Genomic DNA, 18,643 nt, shown 5'->3' with positions numbered 1-18,643 from the left:
TATTTGGGAGAGAAAGCAAACAATCTTGCTTGGATGGACAGAAGTAGCAAGAATAAGATTGGTTAGGGAATGTTGGACCATTTGGTGGAGGACCTTAAAAGAGGTGTTATAGTGATTTGTATGTCTTGGACCTTGAACAAGCTGATAAAATGATCAAAGTGATCTTCAAGAAAGATTTTTCTGATGTTTGGCCATACTATAAATGGCAGGACTTGAAGATAGGAAAACTCCTTAAGAAGCTGTTGCCATAGTTCAGCAGGGAGAGGATTGATAGAATGTTGACCATGGCCAAGGAATGAAAGAAGTGAACCTGAGAAAATTTGAGGTTAGGCTAAAAAGAATCATTAGGTTTTGGTGATTGATTAAATGTTGGAAGAGAATATTTAGGAGCTATAGACTTCAGTGACTTCTAAGATTTAAGCCTGGAGAAATGGATGAGGTGTGAAGAATTTTGAATGGAATGAAAAGTTGTAGATAGATTGTATTTGGTAGTTCCTATGAATGTATGCATCTGTGGGAAGAATTAGAAATATAAATGGAATTTGTAGAGTCAGATTTCAATTTAATGTAATTATCAGTTTGCAAGAGGAAAAACCTGAATCTGCTAGGACACTGAAGTTGTCAAGAAAATGGGGTCTTTAGGGCAGCTAAGTGGCACTGGGGATAGAGCACCAGCCCTGGAGTCAGGAGGACCTGAGTTTACATAATGACCTCACACACTTAAAAATTGCCTGGCTGTGTGACCTTGGGCAAGTCACTTAACCCCTGTTGCCTTAAATAAATAAAATTTTAAAAAAATGATTGTTAAAGAAAATGGGGCCTGGCTAGAAGCAGGAGACTGGAAACATCTGCACTTGTGGTTTCCTTGAGTCCTTCCTGCCCATATCCATATTCCATATCTGGCAGACATAATGTTGCTTGTTGATGGAGGATGTTTTCATAAAAGATTGAGGTATGCTTGGGAACATGATGCAGGAGTTTTTTCCTTTGCTATTAAATGACTAACTTTACCATTAATAAATATATCTCTTGAAAATGAGTCTAAGCCATTATAAGTTGTAATGTCATCATCTCATTTGCTTGAATCAATCAAACAGAATTTTTACAAGTCTATTCACCAGGCTCTTTTGCCAGATTGTGGATGCAAATGTAATGAATGAAATAGTCACTCCTCTCAAGAAGCTAACACTAATAAAGAAGACAGATATATAATACATAAAGAATGGCACAGTGGATGGAACATTGGGCCTGGAGAAAGGAAGACTTCTTCTGATTTGGCCTCAGACACTTAACTACTGTGTACTCTGGACATTCTTTTAAGTCCGTTTCCTTCAAGTTTTCTCATCACTAAAATGAGCAGAAGGAAATGTCAAAGCCATTCCAGTATCTTTGCCCAGAAAACCCCAAATAGGGCCATAAAGAGTCAGACAGGATTGGAAAAAAACTGAACCATATAATAAGAAATATAAAGAATTCCTAGAAAGAAAATACATAAAAGACTTTGATTAAAAAAAAAAACAAAAACCTAGGTCTCTCCTTACATTCAGGGCCATCTCCATTTGTCCGGATCCGTATCTGGCCACTAGACTAGATGACTCCAGAAGAGAAAGGCTGGTGACTACCCAGCAAGCACTTCAAACAGTATTCACTTGCATGTCATAGTGTCAAATCTCCCCCCCCCCCCCCCAACATGGTCCCTTTCAAGAACAAAGGGCAAATAATAATAGCATATACAAATAATTTAAATATGTGGTGATTTGTTAGGGAAGGCAGAGAATGGACCAGGATAGTTTTCATGGAGAAGATTGCCCTTGGGCTGAGTCTTGAAAGAAGAGAACTTGTAAGAGGGTGGTAGGGAGGGACTGGATTGGAGGCAGAGCCTCTGTGCTTGGAGAAGGAAGATAGGAGTGTGATATGTAAGAATAAAGAGAAGTTAAGTTTGTTAGCATCACAGAATTCAGGGGAAGGGGAAGGGAACTTAACCAGCATTTAAATGGTAGTTATGGATCAGCCACTGTGCTAGGTACTTTATAGATAGTCCATTGAGACTGGAAAGATGAGTTGAGGCCAGGATATGAAGGGCTTCAGAAGTTAAAGTTTAGATTTTAGCCTTGAGGCAGTAGGGGGCCACTATAGTTGATTTGGTCTGGAAGAATCACTTTGGCAGGAAGTTATACTGTGGACTGGGGTGTTAAAAGACTTAAGCAGGGAAGACCAATTAGGAGGCTATGGAGATAATCAGAACTAGAAGAGATAAGGGCCTGTATAAACTGATGGTGGTTGTGTGAAGTGAGAAAGAAGGGGTTGATTGGATTTGAGAGCCATTGTGGAAGTAGAAACAATCAGTAAACATTTATTAGGTAGATTATGTGGAGTTAGGGAAAGTGAGTTGCAAACTGCAGAGATGAGTCCTTTGCCTGGAGGCTAGAAAGCAGCTTAGTCCTGATCTTAGCTTGAGGGCAGTTTGGTTTCAAATGAAGTTGACTGCACAGGCCTTCTGCCCTGAAACATTCCTCTGTAGAAGCAGCCTGGGAGAGGGGAAAGGGGGCCAAAGTCAGAGAAAAGCCTCAGTTTTCTCATTTTTGAAACAAGGAAAAGGCTCCTTAAAATACTCACCTTCACAGGGATCAAGTGACCTCATCTCTCTAAAGCAGTTTTTCATCCTTAAATTAGAAATCACAGTTTCTACAAGAGGGTTTTTGTCCCCCTTGCTGCTGGTGTCTTCTTCTTGGTGATGATCTCCCATTTACACTATGTTTATGATACATGTACAGAGTGTTCTGCATGTTGTTCCCCCAAATAGAGTGAGCTTCTCAAGGGGAGACTCTCTGCTTTACTTTGTGTCCCCAGTCAATCCAATCCCTGGTAAATCAGCACCTAAGAGCTGTTAAACTGATTGACTGATGGAGCTTGGGCAAGTGGGCTTGTTCCTGCTCTGGTCTTTCCTTTGCCTCTTGAGGCCACTGAAATTTAGATTCTTTGGCAAGCCTGGGATTCTGTGAATTTGTGGTCATAGAATTCCTGGAAGAGTATTCGATGGCTTTTTGTAGTTGGAAATATCTTAGATCATTGACAGTGTCACATAGTGATTTTTCCACTGACTCTCTCCTATTCACTTATGGACCCAGTTCCACTTCCTTTGTGCTATCTATTGAAGATTATACACTGAAAAACTTAACTTACTGGACTACCTGTCCATCTGCATGTTATGGACATTATAAGGCCATTTTATTTTTCAGCAATACTGGCTTGTCTATGGGCTGTTGTTCACACTCACCATTCCTCCTCCAATCTCTAAATGACTCAGTGGATCTCTGGTGACCAGGCATCTATCTCTATCAAGTGGTCCCTGTGGTGAAAACAGAACACTGATCACCAGTCAGGGATATCTAGCAAATATTACTAGCGAAGGGGGAATCCCTTTTCTCTCTGAATTTTGCCCTGGTTCTCCTTTATAAAAATAGCAAATATTTTTGGCAAATCTTTATCTCCTTTTTTTTTTTTTGCTTTGTTTTATGTATCTGTAGGACTGTTTTAATACATAATGACTATCATAGTGCCATAATCTTAATTCTGATGCCATTCTGTTTATGATGGCTCACATCTCTATGGTGCACTGGTGATCTCTCAGGTTACTTTGTAGTGGATAGATTGACTGGCAACAGAATGTCTCATTTTAAAAGCCAACAATATAGAAGGAAGTTGAACTCCCCAGTCTGATGATGTATCTGCCCAATCTCAGATTATTCTTTTGGAATGGGTCTCCAGCTGGTTCTGTCTCTCCTTTGTTCTGGTTATAGCATCATTTCCCCCTTCAATAGTAATATTTGCTAGATATCCCTGACTGCTGATCCCAGTGTTCTGTTTTCACCACAGGGACCACATGATAGAGATAGATCCTTGGTCACTAGAGATACACTGAGCCATTCAAAGACTGGAAGAGGCATGGTGGGTGTGGACAACAACCCTTAGACAGGATCCTATAGTTTAATTCTTCAAACATTTTATTCAATGACTATTAAATGCAATGTATAGTAGGCACTACAAAGACAAGACAAAACTGATCCTGGCTCTGTCTTAAAGAAACAACCATTCTCTTGAGGCTGGGAGGAGGGAAAAATTTACATTAAATAGAAAATATTTACAAAAATAAGGACATTCAGGGAAGATGTTGAGAGGAGGGCAATATTCAAATTGAGTTTTGAAGGAAAGCTTTCAGTGCCAAGAGACCATAATGATGAGGAATGATGATCAGGCATAGTGACCTAGAGTGCCAAGCCATGGAGGTGCTTCATGGGCTTAGCAGATAGAACTGTTTGCAGTTGAGTGAGCAAAGGGGAGGCATGTGAAGTCAATCAGGAAAGAAATCTTGAACCTAGATGAGGAAGGACTTCAGCAGTGAAAAGAGGAGTTTGTATTTTATTCTGATGGGAATAGACAGCCTTAACTTTGTAGCCAAAGTTCAGCTCTTTCTAAAACAAGTCTGTAATGCCACCTTGTGGTTCTTTAGCCAGTTTGTCACTTAAAAAAAAATCTCACTAAACCTTCCTAGTAACTTCAGAATAGTAAAGGATTGGACTCTATCTTATTTTGTCTTTCAGTGCCACTATATCTCATTAGTTGGCATTGAACTTTTGAGGTTGAAAGAGCAGAAAAGGGAAAAAGCAACGACAAAGGAGAACAGTCAGGTTCTATGTAGTTCTTAGATATGCTTGAAGATTTTTTTTAAAGTTCATAGAAATCCTTTGATTTTCCTCTTAATTTTTTTGATACTTTTCTGAAATGATCATCCTTTTGCCATCTTTTGTCCAATTTGTCGCTCATTAGAATCCACTGATTTGTAAGGGGAGGTGGCTAAAATTCAGCTTCTTTGTGAGATGCTTTTCTGTATGCTGCTTCTATTATTTTGTGTAGCTTTTCCCCTCCCAACTCCAACTGTTTTAGGCCTCCAGATCTTTGGGTCTCTTTCTTAGTCCAGTTGATACTTTAGCATTTTTAATCACTGTCCTTGTTGACTCTTCCCCCCCCCCCCATCTGCTCATTCAAAAACTACATCTTTCCCCTCTCCAACTCCCAGATCAAAACAAAGTCCAAAAACCCCTTCCCAGTTTCCATTCATTCCCACATAGTGGAACAATATTTTTAAATATCAAAGAAGATAAAACCTAGAGAATGGCTAAGACAAAAGGGTACATTTTGTTGTGTTAAGTTTTCTTTGTCTTATTAGTTGACTTTAAAGATGCCTTTCTTTGTAAATCCCTGGGCTGAACCAAAGGCATTGCTTTGGGGACTTTAATATGGACTTTTAGAATTTTAAAGTAAAAATTGAGGCTGTTCAGCATGTACTCCCTATTTTTCTACTCTCTTGACTTTCATTCCTGTCTCACATAGTGAGGTGATCTTACTCCTGAGTAAGGGTAACCTTTCTATTTGTTGAAATGATCCCATTCCATTTTCTTTCTTTCTTTCTTTTTTTCTTTCTTTCTTTCTTTCTTTCTTTCTTTATTTCTTTCTTTCTTTCTTTCTTTCTGTCTGTCTGTCTGTCTGTCTGTCTGTCTGTCTCCTCTCTCCCCCCTCCCCTCTCCCATCCACCTACCTACCCTTCTTCCCTCTTTCCCTTTCTCCTCATTTCCTGCAGCTTACAAACATGCTAAGGTTTCTAACTATCATCCTATATCTCTTCTGCCTTAAGTTTCTAAACTCCTCACAAATGCCATCTACAGTAAGTGCTTCTACTCTCTCTCCTCTCAGTCTCTAATTAAACCCCCCTATAGACTGGCTTCTGATCCTATCATTCCACCAAAACTGCTCTTTCTATAGTTGCTAATGATTCCCAAGTGCAAAATCTAGTTGCTTTTTCTCAGTCTTCATTCTCCTTGACCTCTCTGTGGCATTTGACTCTGTTGATGCCCTTCTTCTCAATTCTCTTTTCTCCAGGTTTTCAGGATATTTCTCTCCTGGTTTTCTTCCTACTATTCGACTGGTCCTGTCTCCTTTGCTGGATCCTTCTCTCTAGGTTGCACCATCTAACCACATATGACCTTCAAGATTCTGTCTTGGGCCCTCTACTTCACTTGTTGATCTCATCAGCCTCCATGGATTTAATTATCATCTTTATGCTACTGATTCTCAGATCCTGCCTCAGTCTCTCAGCTGACCTCTAGTCTCTCTTCTCCAACTACCATTCAGACATCTCTAACCGAATGTCCTGTAGGTAGACATCTTAAATTAAACATGTTCACAGTAGACCTCATTTCTCCACCTAAATCTTTCCCCTGCTCCTACCCCCCCCCCTTTTTGTTTTTACTGTGGAGATCCACATCATCCTCCCAGTCCCTCAGCTCACAACTTTAGGGTCCTCCTGGATTCCTCACTGTCTCTTATTCCCTATGTTCAAGTTATTATCAAGATCTCTGGAGAAGCAGTGACACCAGCCTCCTGCATGTTCCAGGATCACGACCCTCTGTCCCTCAACTCCAGGCTCTGACTGTCTCCCAGCCCTGGAATGTTCTCCCTCCTCAACTATGCCCACTTGACCCTCCTGGCTTCCTTTCAGTTCGATCTAAAATCTAACTTTTCCCAGAAGCCTTCCGTAATCCCTCTTAATTCTGGAGCCTTCCTCTATTACTTATTCCCTATTTTTCTTTAAATAATTTGTTTGTACAAATTTGTTTGCATAGTGTCTCTACCATTAGACTGTAAGCTCTTTGAGGGCAGGGACTCTTGTATCTCCAGTGCTTAGCACTTAGCACTGTCTGTCATATAGGTACTTAATCAATGTTTCTTGATTCATTGATCACATTCATTATTTACCAGGGCTCATTATAGGTAGTTTTTAATTTCCCAGATAGCCATAATGTTATTCTCATCTCTACCAGTGTGTATGTCTTTAAGGTCAATGAAGCTGCAGTGGCCAAACAGGAAGCACAAAATGCTTAGGTCTTCTTGGCTGGTTTGGGCTTTATACTTTATTCATTCTATTTCTGTGAACTTTCTCTCTTTTCATAGTACAGTGAGGACTCACAAAGAAACAACCCATCACAAACAGAAGGGAATCGAGGTTGCTGCCTCTTTGAGATCAGGATTGGGAACTTTTTCAGTACTTGTAATTCCTTTGATGGCATCATTTTTGTTTTGGTATCCTTGCAGTCAGCACAGCTCCTGGTGGGTAGAAAGTGCCTAACAAAAGATTGTTGATGGTTCAATGACAGGGTATGGGTCTTTACTCCAAAAATGAAGATTACAATCCTATTTTAACTTAGTAGGCAGTCTTTGAAAATGCTTCTGGCCTAATAATTCAGCACCCTATTGTCAGCCTTGTGATGAATAGCTCCAAATTTAGCCTAGACAATAAAAGAAAATCCATTCATTGGCCCATATATGGAATCTTTTTAAATTGGTTAGGGCCTGCCAGACCCTCAGCTCCACTGACATTGCCATTAAGAGCCAGAATCACTTTCTTGATTTTAGTGAGAAACCAGAATAGAATATTAATGAAGAAAATCATTGATAAGCAGCAAAATAAAAAAAGGCAGGAAGTAGATGTCCTTAGTGGAAAGATCATCAGACCTGGAATCCAAAAGATCTGGATTCAAATTCTACCTCAGGTATTTGCTGTCTGACTCTGAGTAAGTCATTTACTCTTCATTTCCTCCTCTATCAATTGAGAAGGCTGTGCCTTTTGAGGTCTTTTCTAGGTATGATTCCATGATCCTATCATAGGCCAGATTTTTTTTTTTTGGAAGGAGGTATTTGGGGAAGAAAAGAAATGCATCCTATATTTGTTCCATTATTTTATGTCTCAAATGAAAACTTTGAAGTAAAACATGGACAAATTCAGAGAAATCTTGAAAAATTTTGTGAGCTCTAAGCTCCCTTCTGTCTAATTCAATTAGCAGCCATCTATGAAAGAAGTAGGTATATCTAGCTGTCAGGAAGCATTTCAAGAGTTTTCCTCTTACTTTTGGGTGGTTGGATGTATATTCTGGCAAGGAAGAAATGAAGGAAAACCTACTTTTACAAATTGAATCCTCTTTTTATGTCATATATTAGCTCTTCATTTTATCAGTAAGAATTAGGTGGCCCTGTTTGTTATGCACAGGGAGCTTAAAGCAGCATGTTGGTGGGAGAATCAAAGAAGTGCTTTGAATCTTACTAGAATTAAATCTCTTATTGTATTCACTGGCCTCATAAGATATCTTTTTCTTGGTACTTTCATTGACAGCTTTCTGTTTAGTCAGAGTATTTTAAGAAAAATTTGAAAAAGGAAGGAAAAATTAGGGAGATAGTGTTGACTTCAGTAAGGTTATGGGTTTAGGTCAGGTTTGGCTATCTTTGTGACATTGCTATCTGTTGATCAGTTTTTTTTTTAATTTTTATTTTTTTTCTTTAGTTTTTACAAGGCAGTGGGGTTAAGTGGTTTGCCCAAGGCCACACAGCTAGGTAATTATTAAGTGTCTGAGTCCGGATTTGAACTCAAATACTCCTGACTCCAGGGCCGGTGCTCTATCTACTATGCTACCTAGCCCCCCCCCCCCCCTTTATTTTTAACAAGAGGGATTCCTTCTGAGCTTCTTTCCAATTCTGTATCCTTGAACCTAAGAAATAAGTGTAAAATATCTGGAAATCTGCCTATCCAGATGTATGAATTATGTGAATAGAATTACAAAACACGCTGTAGAAATTAAATCAAACTTAAGCAATTGAGAAAGCTAATGTTCATGGTTCAATAGTTTCAATATAATTAAATGACAATACTATCTAAATTCATTTATAGATTCATTGTTTTACCAATCAAATTACCAGTTATGTCAAAGAACCACGAGAAAAAATAAAATATTTATTCAGAAGGAAAAAAGGTCAAGAATTTCCAAGGAGGGGATGCTAGGTGCTGATGTAAAAAGATGGGAAAACAAATTGAGATTGACCAAGTCACTTGCTCACGGTCATCCAGCCAGTAAGTGTCTGAGGTGGGATTTCCACTCTGCCACCTAGCTAGTATTAGAATATTCAAGTGGAGATTAGTGACAAGTGGCCATGCTTCAGAAAGGGATTAGATTAGATGCCATCTGAACTGGTTCTCTGTTGGAAAATTTGGCAACTTCTTAGTGCCACAGTGAGTCCTCAGATTGAATGGGCATAATTGGTGTGTCTATAGCATCAATCATTTTGTAATTAAATATAATTAATTCAGTTCAATCTTTTAGCACTTATTAAGTGTCTGCTCCAGCCAGGCTCAGTGCAGAGGGGAAAAAATGCAAAATTTCCATCTTTGCTTTACCTTTTATTATTGGTTTGACCATGGGCAAGTCATTTGACCTGTTTGGGCCTCAAGTTTTTTTTATCTCTCTAATATAAGGCAGATGTACTAGTTAACCTTTCCAGGTCTAAATCTGTGATCCTGCATTAATGTAAATATTTCTAAGATTCTCCATGGGAAGAACAAGTAGTTATGTATCCTGTGAAATAAAGTTGTAACAGACTGTTAGTTTTATTGACAGTTAATAATTGGATACATTTACTAACTGTATTTTTTTTCTTTATAGTTACTTTATCTCACATTACACAACTGGTTCTCAGCCACAACAAGCTAACAAGTAAGTGAATGTTTTGTTTGTTATGGATTTTCAAAAGATTCTTTCAGTATCCTGATTCCTTAATCCTTTCACAAATATTTTTTTAAATTTATAAATTAATTTACAAATTATTTCATTTAAATACATAGTAAAGAAGCAGTGATGAACTTTATATGGGAAAAATGATGACATATCCTCAAAATATATGAACAGGTTCTCTTCCTACAAAAGGGAATTTTGTTTGATTTTTTTTTGATTTTGTTTGATTTTGTTTGATTCTAATAATATTAACTCCATTATTCTCAAGGGCAGTATGGTGTGATGGAGTGAGCATTTATCTGGAATCAGAAATATCAAGGTTCAGTTCTTGAATTGCACATTTGCTATTTCTTTGGACACAGGAAAATCATTTTAATCTTTCTGAATTTGTTTCCTCATCTATAAAATGAACACAGTAAAACATGTACCATTCTCCTTATTAGGTTGTTAGAAAGCACTTTGTAAACATTAAACTACTTCTGGATGTGAGTTATTTTTTCGGAAGAGATTCAGCTTGACGGCAAGGTGAGGTGAATTTCGAGTGCATTAGTGAGATGACATTACTTTTGTGTCAGCAAGAATGTACCTACCCTCTCTCAGGAAGTGACTCCTATTGCAACTGTAATATGCATCCTCTGCTGCAAGATAATAAGGAGGAAGTCAACTTTTTAATTCTGTCCTCAGTGCTTAGATTTGTTTATAATTCACTTCATGGAAAAGTAGCATTTATTTTCAGTTGTACATTCAGAAATCTGAATTTATAGAATATAATAATCATTAACCTTTTGTAAGACTTCACTTTTCAAAAGAATTCCTTAAAATGTGGAGAAATGTGCATTCTCTTGTTTGGGTACAAGTAATTAGCAACAATTGACTGATATTGAAAGAAATTTTATTTTGTAATGTAGTGGGATTGGAGATATCAAAATGCAATTACAAGAGAACATTGATTGAAAATACTGTAAAACTATAGGATACAACTGAATATCAGGGGATCATAAAGTTTAATTTGGAAAAATTTGATCTCCATGAAACTACAAAAATACCTATTACAGTTATGAAGGCACAGTTGTATCAGCAGAAAGTGAGCTCCTGGAGGCCTGGGACTCTGTTTTTGTATCTTCAGTGCTTATTGTAGGGCCTTGCCCAAAGGAAGACCTTAATTTGGATTCAAATTTGAATAATTCTTGAATATTTTAAAGAGTTACGATTACATATCATTGTGAGTATTCCTCTTTGGTGCACCCTTCTACACATAGTAAGAGGGTTCTTATACATTTCTTTATCTAATAATGCAATCTTTGCCTCTGACCAGTTATACATTTTATTCATGCTCCTTTCCTTCCAGAAAACTAACTTTTCCTCACAATAGAAACTTTTTTTGTATTCATGAAGTGCCACTGAATGAAACAAACCGATGCTTTAACTTCATCTGATGATTTGAGTTTCAAGTGGCATCCCTCTCTCTGCTAAGATGGGCAAGGTCCTCATCATAATCCAATTTCCAGAATCAAGGTTGGTCACTACATTGACCATAGCCCTGATACTTTTCATTATTTCCCTCACAGATCATTGTGTGGGCTTTTCTGTTGCCTGGTATCAGTTGATAAAAATTTTTTCCAAGTTTTTCTGTGATTTCTTCATATTCATAATTTCTTATGTTTTTATTATTTATATTATACTTTAAATTTATTACATATTTCTTGTATTCTCTTATATTCATGTATAGCAAGCAATCAACTAAAACTCACATTTTTTCCAGTTTTTTTTAATTCTTTGCTGTCCCAAAATGGAATATTATAAATCTAGTTGTAATTATAGTTCTTTTCTATATCTTTGGCCTGGTAGTGTTTTCACTGTGTTAAAGAGTATATGCTGATGTCTCTTGTTTGAATGCATAGGTTTTTATTCTATGGTTGAAACAATACCTCCAACATCAGTACATTAATGTGTCTTTTTATATCCTCTCTCCCCAACATTTGCAATTTGCATCCTTTGTCCTCTTTTCTAGTCTCATAGGTATTTTAATTTGCATTTTCTTTATGTTGATGACACAGAGCCTTCATTTATAGAATTGCAATATGGACCATAAGCTTATTTCCATGCCTCACTGTCTTTAGTTTCCAAAGGGAATTGTAAAGACATTAATCCCGTATATGTTTCCCCTAACTATTGCTTTCCTAGTAATGTATTTTACTCAGTCCCTCTCATAATGTTGTGTACTCCTGTCTGCTATAATATTGTTTACCCAGTTATCTGATAAGCGAATTGGCATGCTGGGTGATGATCCTAGCACTTCTTCATCTGATCTCATGCCACTTTACATTCTACAATTCATGTTCTATCTGTGTGAAATAGCTTGCCATATTTTTTGGTCAATTTGAGGATAGAAACTTTGTGCCATTTTGCTTTCTAGCTTCCTATCATCTGGTATTGTGAATTGCTTTAACCTGTCTGGAATGAGTGAGTGACTGTTGTTGCATCCAATGTCAAGGTTTTGTTTTTTAGCCAATTAATGACTTCAAGATGAAATACTTGTTAGATTTCACTGGGGTGGAATTTGAGAAGGAAGTCTTTCAGATTAAACATACACAAGTGATTCCTTGAGAAATTTCTATCGATAATGCAGTGCAAAAAGCATTTTAAGAAAAAATATTCAGGCCTATAATTGTGAATGTGTAATCATTTGTATAGATGTCTAAGTTAGTTGAGGTTAGAATTGGAGCTTTTTAGAGTTGAATTGGACTGTTACCATTTTACAGGGAAAAGAGCGTGCCCTGAAACTAAGGGACACATTTAAAGTCACCCAGGTAGTCTAGGGCAGAGATACTGCTAGAATTCTAGGGTGTGATTCCTAGTCCATTCTTAATAATTGGAGATGGGACCAGAGGACATTTAGTTTTATAAAAACAAATGTGTAGGGTGGCTAGGTGGCGTAGTGGATAAAGCACCAGCCTTGGAGTCCGGAGTACCTGGGTTCAAATCTGGTCTCAGACACTTAATAATTACCCAGCTGTGTGGCCTTGGGCAAGCCACTTAACCCCATTTGCCTTGCAAAAACCTAAAAAAAAAAACACCCCAAAACCCAAATGTGTGAGGAGTAAGTATTGATGAAAAATAAAACTTAAGAAATGGGATGACTTAAGTGTGACTTGATTTTGTTTTTAAGTTTTTGCAAGGCAAATGGGTGATACTAGCTGCCTCTGTGACTTGATTTTAAGTATGGCAAGGTCTTGATCAGTTCATTTAACTCCCTCAGTGCCTCTAGCCCCTTCATATAAATAGGAAATATCTGGAATAGGAGCAAAGGTAAAATAAATATTCTTTTTGTTGATGACATAGAGCCTTCATTTATAGAACTACAACATGTACCATAAGCTTATTTCCATGACACATTGTCTTTAAAGTATTCATTTGCAGAACCTATATGATACTTTGCATTTTTTCCCCCTTAGAGAGAAATAGGAGATGTGATAGCTAAAATGATTAAACTGCTCTGCTTTGTAAATACTTAAGGAAAAAAAAAGGTTTTTTTTTTCTTAATCCATGCTTTTCTTTTTTTTCTTAAAAAAAGAGCAAAAGAAGAAGCCTTAGTTTTAGTTGTTGGACTACTCTTAATCTGTCTCCAACCCACAGTGGGACAAATAATAAGAAATGACAAGAGACCCAGCTGTGGGATGCTGGAGTACATGATGGGGGAGTGGGGGGGGTCTTACTTTTCTGAGAACAGCTTACCTGGATCTTCAGATGATAATTCAGATGTGATCAGAGGGAGTTGGAGGGTCCTTATCATAGACAGGACCAAGAAAAAAAATTATGTTTTTCTCCTAAATCTAGCCTAAATCCAAATACATTCCCCACATTGTGAGCTCAAAAGCCAGAGTTGGGTCCAGAGTTTTTCCTCAAATTCCTTCATTGACTGCTGATAACTGATCTTGCTAGATGTTAGTCCAACATGAAAGTTAGAAAGTTACATTGTGAAGTTCATATTCATTTGCTCACTCAAAGGAACTCAAAGTTATGTATTTCCTAGAATGCCAAGGTTTAAAGTTGATCTTGTGTCTGGGATTTGTAGGATCTAAGAAAGCAGTCTTTACATTTAGCCATTTGATACATGTTTTATTTTGCATTGTGTCTTTGTTGTTATAAATTATTTACTTATTTATCAATCTCAATTGTAAATAAATATTTACACTCTAAGCATGTTTGTAAGCTTCTGTGGAGAGTCATCTCCATTAGACCAAGATCACATGCCTGGGGCTAGCTAGTAGAAATATCTAAATAATAAAAATATACCAGATTCTGAAAACAGGATTTGGCCAGTAGGTGGGGGTTTGGGACTGATTTCTTATTTAAATATCAAATCAACACATTTCTTCACAGAGTTTGTGTAGCCCCAGAGCAGGGAGAAGCTGAGGGACCCAAGATCATTGACACCCCATGAACTGTGGAGACCAGGACCCTTATTTGACTTATCTGTCCAAGAAGGCATTTACTAACCACTAGGGTGAATATAAGATGAGCCTCGGTGACAAACTCTCCTTGGCTGCTCAGTTGAGGGGGACTATATAGACTTTTAAAAAATTGAAATTTACATGCTTATTTTTCTTTTTTTTAAATTTAAAATACTGGGTTATATGAATGATTCCATGGGTATACATGGAAGTTTTCAAGGTATGATTAACATGTATTATAATTAATACCTGCTTGTTGGAGAATAACTTATTGATGTTGACTATTTTACTTTTTATGACTGTGGTTTTGAGGACTTTAATGACAAGAGCTCCCTTTTTCCCAGCTTAATTGACTCTCTTTTGGGCTTGTCATATTTCCTGTAGACTTGAATGATTTTCTAATAATATAACAAGGATTTGTTAGGCACTTTCCAAGTCTAATGAAATTGGGGAAAACGTCATGTTGAGAGATTTCTGTGTGTCTGAGTTTCTATTTTACATATAATACACAGCTTGAAGCAATGTCACAGAACTGTTGATTACTGAGAAATGAGAGTGACAGCTGGGTCACACTTCTGTATGGGAGTTAGGAATGGGGTGGTTCATTTTAAGCTCACATTTTGTGTTGCCCATGCATAAGGCAAGAACAGAACCACAGGCATTGCCACATTGCTGAAATCAAGGCAGAAGGTTTGCTGATTTAAACAAATGCAGGCAAGAAAGTGGAAAAACTCCTTGGAATGGGTCTTCAAGATCACGTAGGCCAACCCTGCATCTTCATGGAAGGTCAGGCTTAGAAGAAGCTCAGTGGCTCCTGGCCTGACTACCTGTACAAGAATTCTTTCGATAACATCCTTGAAAGTAAACATCTAGCCTGTGCTATGATAATATTGATTAATAATAATAAAAATAGTAACTAGCATTTTTAGAGTACTTTAAGATTTGTAAAATTTTGGAAGACCTAGATCCATAAGGAAAGGAACTCTCAGTGTATGTGAGGGTCTTACATCTGAGGAAACTGAGGACCAGAGACAAGAAGTGACCTGTCATTTTGATTATTTTCATTTTCCTGTTTTGCCACTGCTCTTCAGACCAGGCCATCAAAAATTCAGGAGGAGCCAAGATACTGCTTTGTTCTCCAGGGGACCATTGGTCCTCATATTTACCTCCATCTTTTTCACTTCCCCATCCCATCCAATGAAATCAGTGCTACTCTTGCCTCTGGAGAGGATGTGTCTGATTTCATTGTTAGCAGACCATCTTTCTAAATTTCTGGACTGAAACATCCTTCTCTAGCCTCCACTCCCCTGCCTGTTTATGCTGCTTGCTCCCCCATTAGTGCCCAATGCCCAGCTTTTTGACATAGTTCTTGGAGTTTAATAAATGCTTATTGGCATAATAACTTGTTGGCATTAGACTGTAGAGACTATATCTCTTCTGTATTTCCCTCCCTAGTACTTTATGCTTAACATATAGCACATGCTTAATAAGGCATTCATTCATATGGCATTTAACTCTCCTATGGGTCACCTGTCATCAGTTTTATCATCATTTGATTGTAAAAACTCGAGATCCACATAGATGTGAAGGCTAATGCTTTTGTAAAAGTATTTCACAGTATCAGATATAACTCTGTTTAGGGATTTAGAGTTATGATGGTAGAAAAATTTATGTTGGGAAATAAAGTAGAACAGATAGTATGTCTTTTACAGCATTAAGTCATGTGACAATCCGACAAAGAAGAAATTTCAGACAGGAGAGCATCTGCTTCCTTGGTTTCCTTTAAGTTTTGGCCACAGGAAGCCTTCTTCAGACAATCTTCGTTCTGGACCTTCTGACTGATCCCTGTGCACTCCTGTTCCTGTTGGAGTAGGAGCTCCTTGAGGGCAGAGTAGGCATGTAAAGAATGCATATTAACTGACCATTTCTCTCAGAGGTATGATTGGAGAAATACTTTCTTCTTGGAAGGAAATGTGGAGTTAGATAATAAGTTACTGCCTTTATATATTTATTTTTAACAACCTTTTTAAAAAAAAATGGAAGACCCGCCCCAAGTTCCAGATTATACACATGTACACACACATACATGCATAGATACATACGCTCATATACATATATACAAATATATACCCATATGTGTGTGTGTATAGTTATAGATATAGTTTTTCTAATTTAATTTTTTTTTTGTGGGAAACTCTTGACTACTTGAGATCCTCAACTAAATCCAGTCAACTAATTAGTTGTCTTAGCAATTTATGTTTCAAGCCATTGAGAGTGCAGTGATGGTGACACTTGATCTGTTCCACGAAGGTCAAATTAGCATCTTTTACTAGTTTTCTGGCATTTAAAATGAATGCTTTTTGCTATGATTTTCCAAGTGTTTATAGTAAATATGTCCATTTGATGGGAATATAAATATGCATAAAAGCAGAGCAGCTTAGCACACCCTTCTGTCACTTTTTATTGCAATCAGTGTCTTTCACTTTGCATTGTTTTTAATAGGATGGCTGGCTGGCAGAGCTTCTGTAAAGCCTTTGGGACTCACATAAATCCCCTGGCACCTCTTATATCTTGCATAAGTATTTATTCATGTTTTTCTTCTACTATGCGATTATACCTTTTGATCCCTGTCTCCCAAGACTGACATTTTCACTTTGGCGCCTGTGGAAGGAATGACTGGTGTGTTGAAAGACATGGCAGGTGACTCTGGGAAGCATGCCTGCCTTTTGTTCCCCAAGTTGCTTTTTACTTTAGGTCCAGAAAAATCATGATGTTTGCGGCACTTTCTAAAACTATATCAGTGTTAACAGTTTTGGAAGCAATGGCTACATCGTCCACAGATAAAAGCACAAACGAGTTGAATAATCAAGTATCTTGAGGACCATAGAGGTAAATGGTAGGATAATTCTGATCCAGAAGCGGTTTTTTGTTATATTTACTTACTTTGTATTATTAAGTCATACATTCATTCTTTATATCTTTCCAATAGCTGTGCTTTGCTTAGACACTTGGAAAATCAATAGTCAACTATAATGTCTAGTCCCCAGATTCAGTTTTTTGACTCAAGGCAGCTAGATGATAGCGCAGATAGATTTTAGGAATTGTAGTTAGAGAATCTTAAATTTGAACCCAACCTTAGACACTTTATTTGTGACCCAGGGCAAGTCACCCAATTAATCTCTTTTCAGTCTCAATTCCCTCGTTTGTTGATGGAAGTATCAAATGAGAGGATGTATATGAAACTCTTTGCACACTTAAAGTACTACATGAAGAGTTCACAATATTGTTGTTCTTGATGATGATGATGATGATGATGATGATAGAGTTAACCATAAAAGAGATCATAAGACAGTATTGAAGGGAGTCTTCACCATTATCTTGTCCAACTCTGAACAGTATTGAGAACTGCCTTCCAACCTGCCCTGAATGAAGAACTCTATACAACAAAAGTGTCACACATATGGCCCTTTTAGCCCATCTGGGGGCAGCTCAAGCAGATGGAAATGTAATTCCTATCTGACTTTAATGTGCTGAACTATTAATTTCGAAATATGCATGTATGTTTGTTACGTATAATGCACATATACATACAAATATATACATATACTTTTATATGTGTGTGATTTTCTCAGTTAATATTCAAGGATCCTTATGTATAAATTGGAGGTTCTTCTTTTTGTTTGAATTTGACACTACTGCTCTAAAGCATACCTATAACATCATTTATTCTTTGATAGGAAACCTCTAGTAAATGGGTTAGCTTTGAATTTTCAAAACTTTTCCTTGGAACAAATCTACATTTGTCTCTATAACTCCTGTGCACCATTCCTAGTAATGTTCTCTGAGATAAAGAAAAACCATCCTGGTCCTTCTTCTGGACTGGGGCAGGGGGAACTCTTTAAATACTTGAACAGCTCTCATATTTTGCCAGGACAGCCTAATGTCTCTCTCCAATTAGGTTCATTAGCTTAAGGCCAAAGACATAACTCTTTGGGATGTTCACTGCAAACCACCTTCCAAGTTGACTTGGAACTTTTGATGTCTCTTTGGGAGAAGGGGTTCACTCTTCACCTAGTTCTGACTACTTAATTCCATTTTCTTTTATCTATATATTTTTAAATGATTCACTAAAATCTATATAAGCATCAGGAATAATATTCCCTTGATCTTTCACTCATTATAGCTGTCAAAAGGAAATATGGTTTTGGATCAGGTAAGAACATCACACCTTAAGAGTTGTTGAGCTGTTCAAAGATTGCAGAAGATGTCATTGCTTACTAGACTTGAATATGACATTTATGATGTCATTGAACTGTTTAAAAACTATACTGACTGTTTTCTATTCCGACAAGTTTATTTTTCCACATAGACTCATCATCACTGGGGAGGCAGGTAGTCCCTTTTGTTTCTTTTTTTTCCTCCCTAGAATGCACTTGCACCATTACCACCAAATATCCCTTCATGCTCAGCATAATGGTTGAGGGGAAAGAGCAGATTTGAAGGTACTGAGTTCACTTACTATCTGATCTTGGGCAAATCACTCAAGCTCTCTTGGCCTCAGTTTACCCCTCTGTA

The 18,643-nt window shown here is 37.4% G+C and overlaps 1 protein-coding gene across 3 annotated transcripts in view; it reads left to right on the top strand.

Moving 5' to 3' along the window:
• RSU1 (Ras suppressor protein 1) overlaps positions 1–18,643 on the top strand; it is a 214,171-nt gene that overhangs the window by 3,293 nt on the left and 192,235 nt on the right. For all 3 annotated transcript variants that reach the window (XR_012469959.1, XM_074192926.1, XM_074192927.1), the window contains exon 3: positions 9,546–9,596. Coding sequence is in view for 2 of the 3 variants with exons in the window: in XM_074192926.1 (XP_074049027.1) it covers positions 9,546–9,596 (51 nt within the window). In the remaining variant the exon portion in view is untranslated. The remainder of the gene's footprint in view (positions 1–9,545; positions 9,597–18,643) is intronic.

Source organism: Macrotis lagotis, chromosome 7 (genome assembly GCF_037893015.1).
Source record: "Macrotis lagotis isolate mMagLag1 chromosome 7, bilby.v1.9.chrom.fasta, whole genome shotgun sequence".
In the NCBI taxonomy this organism is placed as follows: Eukaryota; Metazoa; Chordata; class Mammalia; order Peramelemorphia; family Peramelidae; genus Macrotis; species Macrotis lagotis.
The sequence above is the reverse complement of the archived record's forward strand: the minus strand, read 5'-3'. Positions and strand labels throughout refer to the sequence as shown.